The sequence below is a fragment of the Medicago truncatula genome, chromosome 7 (assembly GCF_003473485.1).
Source record: "Medicago truncatula cultivar Jemalong A17 chromosome 7, MtrunA17r5.0-ANR, whole genome shotgun sequence".
Classification (NCBI taxonomy): Eukaryota; Viridiplantae; Streptophyta; class Magnoliopsida; order Fabales; family Fabaceae; genus Medicago; species Medicago truncatula.
The window spans coordinates 24,281,763-24,291,805 of NC_053048.1; the positions used below are offsets into that span (position 1 = coordinate 24,281,763).

Consider the following 10,043-nt stretch of genomic DNA (forward strand, 5'->3'; position numbering starts at 1 on the left):
GATTGTCAATAAAAATGAAATTTAAACATACATGCATGATTTACATATTTAGGATATACGTTTGTATAATTGCAAGATTTTACAATTTCTGAGGTATTTGCTTATTTAATCAAATGTATTGTCTTAGATCATGAAAACTACAGGAAAATAGTGGCCTAAAAAATTGTTGTCTGTTATGATATTTCCAGCATTGTTTTTTGAATTTTGTGGGCAAAACCAAAAAATTGCGCGTAAATGCAGTAGTGTACCTAGTTTGAATGTAGGAGCAAAGATTCAGTACATAGGTTATGTATATTCTCAAATGACGGGTGAGTTTGATGAAATCACAGTAACACGGAAATGCACAATATGATCCTTAGGCTTAGGCAATATAATCGACTCTAGACCTGTATAGAATCCGCCTCCTATATCTATTTCTAAAGCTTGCTTTATTCTTCAACAAAGGCAAAAGTCACAACATAAAAGTTTAAGTAAAATGGACAAATTAAAGTGGATTAAGTGAAGGTGACTAGTGTAAACATTCTTTTATATATTATATAAGCACCTTTGCCCTAATCGTTCAAGCAAATATATATATATACTATACACATAATAATTTGTATGCAGATGGCTCTACTCTACTAATGTCTACTACTTGGTCTTTTTCTTATAAACGTTTATCTTCTTTTCTTTTTAATTATTAAAAAAAGATGGCTCTATTAGTCTCCCACTTGTTCCTCTCCTAGCTGCCACTTTAATGCAAATTAATCAATTAATCAATGTCTTCCACTTGGAATTTCTCTTATTTGTATAAAATTCTACAAAATTGGTCTATATAAGGATGATTATGTAAACAAATATCATAGTGAGCAACCACTAGTAGCTACTTATCACTATGGCTAATCAACAATCTTTGCTAGACAAGCCTAGAAAATCCCTTCCAAAAACATTTTGGTTAATCCTCTCTTTAGTTGCTATCATAATCTCATCAGCCCTAATTTCTACTCATCTCAAGAAACCAATCTCATTTTTTCACCTCACCACAGTTCAGAATGTTTACTGTGAACATGCTGTTGATACAAAATCTTGCTTAGCTCATGTATCCGAAGTATCTCACGTTCCAACTTTGGTCACGACAAAAGACCAAAACTTGCATGTACTCTTGTCCTTATTAACAAAGTCCACCACACACATTCAAAATGCTATGGACACAGCCAGTGTTATCAAACGCCGAATTAACAGCCCTAGAGAAGAAATTGCTTTGAGTGACTGTGAACAACTAATGGACTTGTCCATGAACAGAATTTGGGACACGATGTTAAAGCTAACAAAAAATAATATTGACTCACAGCAAGATGCACATACATGGCTAAGCAGTGTGCTCACTAACCATGCAACTTGCTTGGATGGATTAGAAGGTTCATCTCGGGTCGTTATGGAAAATGACCTTCAGGACTTGATATCAAGAGCTAGATCTTCTCTAGCTGTGTTTCTTGTTGTTTTTCCTCAAAAGGATCGTGACCAATTCATTGATGAAACATTGATTGGAGAATTTCCATCGTGGGTTACAAGCAAAGATCGGAGGCTTTTGGAGACCGCGGTTGGGGACATAAAGGCAAATGTTGTCGTAGCTCAGGATGGGAGTGGCAAGTTCAAGACTGTGGCTGAGGCTGTGGCATCTGCACCTGACAACGGTAAGACAAAGTATGTTATCTATGTGAAAAAGGGAACATACAAAGAGAACGTAGAAATTGGTTCGAAAAAAACAAATGTGATGCTCGTTGGTGATGGAATGGATGCAACAATAATCACAGGAAACTTAAATTTTATCGATGGGACAACGACCTTCAAAAGTTCAACTGTTGGTATGAACCTTCCACTTTTTGTATTTACCATTTCATTTTCATGTATACTTATAAATTTTGTCTTCTTTTCTTGAACTCGCTTCAATTTCTCTAAGTAATATTCTTCTCCTGTCTTTTGTATTAGATCTAAATTAATTTACCAAGTTCATACTCTAATTGTATGGAATGCCTACCCAAATATCAACACTAACCAAATAAAAATCTGGTTTTGCAGCTGCGGTTGGGGATGGGTTTATAGCACAAGATATTTGGTTCCAAAATATGGCAGGCGCAGCAAAGCACCAGGCAGTGGCTCTCCGTGTCGGCTCTGACCAATCTGTCATCAACCGTTGCCGCATTGACGCCTTTCAAGACACTCTTTACGCACACTCCAACCGGCAGTTTTACCGTGACTCTGTCATTACAGGTACCATTGACTTCATCTTTGGAAATGCAGCTGTTGTGTTCCAGAAGTGCAAGTTGGTGGCCCGTAAACCCATGGCCAACCAAAACAATATGTTTACAGCCCAAGGTCGAGAAGACCCCGGTCAAAACACAGGTACTTCAATTCAACAATGTGACCTAACACCAAGTTCAGACCTTAAGCCCGTCGTAGGCTCCATCAAAACTTTCCTCGGCCGCCCATGGAAGAAATACTCCAGGACTGTTGTGATGCAATCCTTTCTGGACAGCCACATCGACCCAACAGGATGGGCTGAGTGGGATGCCGCGAGTAAGGACTTTCTGCAGACACTGTACTACGGAGAGTACTTGAACAATGGACCAGGTGCTGGTACTGCCAAGAGAGTGACTTGGCCAGGTTATCATGTCATCAATACTGCTGCAGAGGCTAGCAAGTTTACGGTAGCACAACTAATCCAAGGTAATGTTTGGTTGAAGAACACAGGGGTGGCCTTTACTGAGGGCTTGTAATATGAACATAAGTAAGCAAGTTTGTGCTAGTTTATTTCTGACATGAGTGGATGTTGTAGCAAATAAAATAGAAAATTTGCGCTTTGAGGGAAGAAGGTTTGAAATGGAATATTTTCTGAGAGGATTCTGTAGTCTTTTATGGTCTTGTAATGAATGACTCATGTCAAAGCTAAAATTGTATTTTATTATCCAATAAGATAGTACACTGCACCTTGCTCATTGTTCGCCCATGAATGTCTCGTCCTTAACGTGTCTTGCAATATTTGAATATTATGATCTTATTATGTTTGAATAGCATGATGTTTCTAAGGTTATACTCTCCCCCTGTTAAAAAAAAGGTTCATACCGTCCTCTTTTGTATTAGATCTAAATTCAATTGATAAGTTCACACTCTACCTTCTTTGTCTATGTAATGCCTAACTGGATTCTCTGATGTAGAACATTACAATCAAGTAGCTAGCTATTAAATTGAGCCATCTAAGTACTTAAAACACAGTTCCCAGAGGCATCAAACACTAGGTCACCAAATCCTTTTATGCAAAATGAATATAATTTTCCAGTGTGATCAAACTTTTTTTATGGACAGAACTATTTACTGTTACCACAAAATGTGCTGACAGTGACAGATGTTTTCTCTCATATATGAACCTTATACAAGTAGTTGTGCTTGTGCTTAGCAAGTTCTTCCATGTTTGTGGCTGACTACAACTAACCAGTCAAAATTCATCAAAACAACTAGTTATGAAGAATATAAAAAAAACTTGAAGAACCAAGTGTGATTTAGCGGTCACATTTCACCCTAAAACATGTCAAAATTCAAGCACAAATTTGGATAATTCTTCCTTAACGTGTGTTACAATATTTGAATGTTAATTAATATCTTATATTTCAATAACATGATATTTCATCATTGCTATATTTAAAATATCAGATTTAAATGAAAAAAATGACTAAATTATTGAATATTTGAGCAACTTCAACTTGAACAACTTGCATAAACCAAATTTGAGTTGAGCAATTTGCATAAAACAAATTTGATTTCAGGTTGAGCTAATTGGTTACAATATCGCCCTAGGCGCAAAGTTCACTAGTTGACAGCCATTTGTCCTAGTTTTTCAACATTTAACTTCCTAATTAAGGTTCTTAACCAATCACCTAAGTTCCGAATGTGAAACAAAGCAATCTAGGGGTGATAACACAATCAGATATGAATAGTATAGGATATGAAGAAAACTTGAAGAACTAGATATGCAGAAAATATAAGAAAACTTCAAGTACAAAGTGTGAATTGACTGTCAAATTTACAACCTAAAACATGCCAAAATTTAAGCACAATCTCACCTAATGAAAAGAAAAGGCCATATCTGTTTTTTATTTAATTTTTGCTTCCTCAATCTTCGTGTTAGCCCAGTCACCTTAATATCAATCTGTTGACAATGGACAAGAGAATATCAAAATGCAACCAATGCAAATGTAAGCTCATAGATAGATATAGCCTGTAAAGCACGGATGCACAATAAGTACATATGGTATGGCTATGCGTGAAAACAAGCCGTTGTTAAAAGTTCTGCATGTGAGGCATGCTTGGGACCATATAGCCGGTGTCATCGAAAATCGGTTATGGCGGCGCCATGCGGCACCTATCAATGGCGGATTTTGGAGAAATGGCTTTCTTTCTCTGAATGGAAGTGTATCAAAATGAAGTGGATTTTGAAGAAGTTTCAGATGGAGGACTGTAAGTGCATTTTGATTTTTTCCATTTCGTAATTTGTACGAGAATACGCTTCTGGCATTGCTCGTAGTATTAACTGTTGTTAGTTTTTGTTGCTGTGACACAGTTAATTTTAGTTTCTCTGTTATAACAGTTTGTATAACTATTTCAATTAGTTAGCATTTTTCTCTGTTCTATAATATAATGTATCAAGTAACACATTAATAGAGTGAGCTTAAACCAAGTGAATCACTGATTGAACTCGAGTGGTTAATAAACTTCAGTACAGATCAAATCAATGAACACTAACTATAACAATATCTTTCAGACTTTACTTATCCCTCGAGGACCATTTCAACACTAGTTACAACAATATAATATATTGTATGGTTGTTGGAAAATCTATTTCTTTCTACATCTCTGTCTCTTCCAAACATCTATTGTCATTTGCCGCAAAAATTTGCATGTCATCACACATTAGCAGCATTCTAAAATTATCAACTCACCAAATGATTGAAATATTCAAACCTTGGGGGATTTTAATAACACTTTACTCATCTTGAGACTATACAATATTATCAATATATAATTAAAATGACATAACATCTGACATTAAGAAACAATTACCATAAACTAGCATTCCATTCAAAAGAATTTAAAATGGTTTACAAAATTATAAAACAAGAAAGAACATGTAGAACTCAAGCATGAAACTAATCCACTGTAGACAAATATGACATTGAAAGTTGTTGAGCGACCTGCTCCATGGTAGGGCGAGACTGTGAACTTTCAGTCAAGCAGACAATTGCGATCCTTGCAATCGATACCAACTCATTAACAAAAGGATTCAACGGACGAGGGAGACGTTGATCCAACTTATCCATCAACGATGTATCATCAAGTAAGTTGCCCACAATTTTCCACAAAGGTGATAGTGAGGAATGATATATCAAACCTCCAGGGTGTTTTCCAAAAAGTTTTTCCAATGCTAATACCCCAAAACTATACACATCACATTTCTCATTCACTTGCATTGTGTATGCATATTCTGTACAAAATCAAAAGAGGAATCATGTTCAAAATTGATTAGACAAAAGAGGAATCACGACGCATAGATAATTTGAAGTAGTATTGTTCATTGGTCGTTAAGAATGAAAATTTACAAAACTATTATACCTAAATATATTAGAAAAAGGGAATTTACCTGGTGCAGCATATCCAATGGTTCCTGCAAATGAGGTCCAATTGGTTGAATCAGGATTAAGAAGCTTAGCTATTCCAAAGTCAGAGACATGAGCCACATATTCCAAATTTAGAAGTATATTCTTGCTTGATATATCTCGATGAACAATTGGAGGTGAGCAATGATGATGCATATAACATACAGCATTAGCTATATCTTTAATGGCATTCACCCTCTTATTCCAGTCAAATGCAATTGCTTCATCATAATCTTTCAAAATGTTATCTACACTTCCTTTTCCCATGTATTCGTAGACCAAAAATGAGACTCGAGAATGCAAACAAAATCCATGCAGTTTTACAATGTTACGATGTCGAATTTCTGTCAGTGCTTGGATCTCACTTGTGAAAGATTTTAGGTTTGAATTTTCTTCATATACTATTGAATGGAGCTTTTTAACAGCAACTACTTGACCTGTGTCTAATTCTGCTTTGTAAACACTTCCATGCCCTCCAACTCCGATGAGATGTTTATCATCAAAATCGTCTGTGGCTTGAATAATATTCTCATACACCATTTTGTCATCAAAACTCCATATGGTAAATAGATTTTGAGTATCAAGGGTGTTCCTTCGAGCCATGTATTCTCGCATGGTTGACTTTTTGCAGAGATGCGAGAATATGAAACAAACTAATACTAGTATTAGAGTTCCAATTGCAAGTGGCAAAACAATCAATAAGACTTTCTTATGATTATGAGAGCTAGTACCGCTTGATGTTGGGCAAGGCTCCAAGCCAGAGACATTGCCACAGTCTTTTATTATTTCTCAAAACTTCAAAAGTAGCTTTATGGAAAGCTGGAATGTTTGGAACTGAACCCTCAAACTGGTTAAATGATATGTCAACAGTTAACAAGCTGAGCATCTGATCAAAGTTTGACGGAATAAATCCAGAAAGGTTATTATGTGATATATTCAATGACTTCAAGTATATCAGTTGAGCAAGCGTTAACGGTATTACTCCGTTGAGAAAATTCCCACTAAGATCAAGACTTTGAAGGACTTTAAATTGGCCAATATTTCCTTTGAATTCATTGTGGCTCAAATTCATGTCACGTAATCTAGGAAAATATCCAAGTTGTTTTGTGACGAAGCCGCTAAGATCATTTGCTGCAAGATTTAAGGTCTCAAGTTCCTTTAGCGATGTTATTTGTACCGGAATGTTTCCTGTTAGATGGTTGTTGCTTATCAAGAGTTTAGACAATGAAGTCAAGTTTCCTAACTCCTTTGGAATTTTTCCTGTGAGGTAATTTGAAGATAAGTCGAGTGAATATAAATTGGTTGTCTCGCCTAGTTCTGGTGGTATACCACCTGATATGTTATTATTGGAGACGTTGAGGAATGCCAGGCTACGGCATTTTCCCCAGTTGAGTGAAAGGTGGCCATAAAAATGATTTTCACTCAACTGCATGTAGTACAAATTTGGATGCACACCAAAGTAATTAGATATATTTCCAGATAGGTTGTTTTTTTCAAGCCTAATTCTTATAATGCTAGAGCAATTCTTCAAACTCATGGGAACAGGACCAATGAAGTGGTTCTCCAAAACAGCAAAGAATTTCAGGTTTCCACCAATGCAAATATTGTGTGGGAGCTGACCAGTGAAATTGTTATTAAATATAAAGAAATATGCCAAATTCGAAAGCTTGTTGATTTCTGTTGGAAGTGGCTCATTGAGATGGTTTGAAAATATGGTAAGGTTTTGTAAATTGCTCATGTTTCCTATTGTAGGTGGGATTTTACCTGATAGAGAGTTATTGGACAAATTAATTTCAAGCAAATTTCTCATCGTTCGAATTTCACGGGGAATGAAACCAGAAAGGCTATTGTCATTAAGCCTTAAATTGTTCATGTTGATCAATTTCCCAATTTCCACAGGAATAGGACCAGATATGTTGTTCAGAGAAAGAGATAGAAATTTTAGGTTTAGTGACTTCCCAATTTCTTTAGGTATTTGGCCAAAAATTCGGTTATTTGCTAAATTTAGATACAACAATTTAGCCAAGTTTTCTATAGAAAATTGGAAGAAGAATTAGTGAAATTTTAGGTTCAGTGACTTCCCAATTTGTTTTTTTCAACTGCAAAGTAGTTTAAGTAGCTAAACAATTAGTGAATGAAGAAGAATTCATCCATGATATGTTTTCTTATTTATGTTCAAAAAAGTCCACTTAATAAATTCCTAATGAATCTTTTCTTATTTATAATAAAATTTGGTTACATGATATATGATTAATGTTTCATCATTGCTCTAAGATTATCACAGAGATATTTCATGTAATCCGGAAGATTATCCGAGCAACTAATATCCCACCTAAAAATTACTTTCAATTAAATTAGAGAAAAAATGAATATAAATAATACACATATCTTTATGTGAAGTGTTTATCGACCTTTCAATTGCCTTAGTAAAAAGTTCTAATTCATCAATTCTTCCAAATGCATGATATGTATCATTAATCACAGTTATTATGACAAATAATTTCGTCATAACTTTTCTTGCCATGGAATATTGGGGCTTATAATATACTATCATATCTCGTGTATATGGTAGTTTACTACGAACATCCAACTCCTTCCACCAGCTATATAGACCAAAAAAATAATAGTAAATACAACGAATAATCTTTGAAATATATAGATTATTTGTTCCTTTTCCTTACTAAGCATTGTATGGTTAAAGACCTTACTTGGAAAAGTTACCAAATTCTTCTTGATGTAGACTTTGGAGCATATTGAAATCTAGTTGTGCTAAAATGAGTAAATTTTCATTATGCGAAGGATCTTGCTCGTATCTAGAAATGTAGCTTGGTGCCTCCAACCTGGGGATGTTTTTATGGAGGGTCTGCCTTAAGCAATGTTTGGCTTGTAATGCATGAAGATGGGTCAATTAACATATCCCAATAATTAAATTAAAATAGAAAATTTCATGAGAGCAAATATGCTTTGTAACATTTAGTATATGCTACCTATCACATAAGTGACATTTAAAAGTAATTAATAAAGTAGCCTCGAAGATAACTAATCATAAAAAATACTCACATGATTCCTTTCCAGTAGTACTCCCTCCGTCTCTAAATTATAGTAGTCGTTTAAAGTTTGTGCACGATATTAAGGAAACGATTATTTTTGTTGATTTCAATGGTAAAATTAATATCATTTACAAAATTACTCTTATCAATTGTAGTTAGTGGAGTAATTAAGTTGGATGAATTCAATAAATAATGATATAATAATGAAAAAAAAATAATAAATGCAACATTGGTATTCGAAAATGACAATTATGCTGAGAAAAAGAAAAAATGTTAAAGAGACAATTATTATGAGACGGAGGGAGTACGAACTAAAATTAAATAAGAAAATTTGAAAAGGATGAAAAAATGGATCGGCATTAAAGTTCTTTGCAACAATGAAAAAGGAAAGAAATACAATCATAGCATACACAAACTTAGAGTTTTAGCCATGTTTTTCTCTATACATGTAACCAAAAAAAAAAAATGATTTCAGCACTTTATAATGTATAAAGCAGAGAATGTACTAAACGTAATTATATCTTTTTTTTTTTTTTTTAAAGAAAACGTAATTATCTTTTAACAAGTTGTAAGAAACCCTAAAATAAAATAAGGTTGCCAATATGAAATAAAATATTGTGTATGAACTAAAAACTAAATAAGGAAATTTTAAAAAGGTTTAAAACATAGATCACCGTTAAAGTTCTTTGCATCAAAGAAAATGGAATTCAATAAAACCTTATCATATACAAAACATGAGAGCTTTATTCAAATTTTTCTCTCTATACATATAACAAATATAATATGATTTAATCTCTTTATGATCTATAAAGCGCATGATGTACTAAAAAAAATTACCTTTTATGGAGTTATAAAAAACCCTCCCTAAAGAACAGAATAAAACAATGTCACTAAAATAAAATAAAATATTGTATACAAACTACAAACCAAAAAAGGAAATTTGAAAAAGGATCTTTAAAAAAAAAAAAGGAAATTTGAAAAAGGATAAATAAATATACCACCGTCAATGTTCTTTGCAACAAGAAAAAGGGATAGAAATAAAACAATAACATACACAAACTTTAGAGTTTTAGCCATATTTTTCTCTCTATTCATGTAAAAAAATAAAATATGATATGTCCACTTTATAATGTACAAAGGGAACGATGTGCTAAAAAAATACCTCTTAAGAAATTGGAAAAAACCCTCCCTAAATTGAAAATCATTATTAAGTGTCTTCTAAGTATGTCGATGTGTTTCCTTTGTCCCTTTGACGTAGTTATTAAAGAGGCAACATAGAAAAAAATTAATCATTAGAATTAATTTA

The 10,043-nt window shown here is 33.8% G+C and overlaps 2 protein-coding genes across 2 annotated transcripts; one reads left to right on the forward strand and one right to left on the reverse strand.

Moving 5' to 3' along the window:
• The first annotated feature begins 816 nt into the window (after positions 1 to 816).
• On the forward strand, positions 817 to 3,048 carry LOC11446388 (pectinesterase). The gene is made up of 2 exons (XM_003622651.4): positions 817 to 1,844; positions 2,059 to 3,048. Exons 1-2 carry the CDS (start codon positions 875 to 877, stop codon positions 2,754 to 2,756), a joined length of 1,668 nt encoding a protein of 555 aa, XP_003622699.1. The 5' UTR covers positions 817 to 874; the 3' UTR covers positions 2,757 to 3,048.
• Positions 3,049 to 4,980: 1,932 nt separating this feature from the next.
• LOC112416377 (MDIS1-interacting receptor like kinase 2) lies at positions 4,981 to 8,019 on the reverse strand. The gene is made up of 2 exons (XM_024770004.2): positions 5,672 to 8,019; positions 4,981 to 5,515 (listed from the first exon to the last, which is right to left on the reverse strand). The coding sequence occupies exons 1-2, from the start codon at positions 6,300 to 6,302 to the stop codon at positions 5,181 to 5,183; spliced, it is 966 nt and encodes a 321-aa protein (XP_024625772.1). The 5' UTR covers positions 6,303 to 8,019; the 3' UTR covers positions 4,981 to 5,180.
• Positions 8,020 to 10,043: the final 2,024 nt, after the last annotated feature.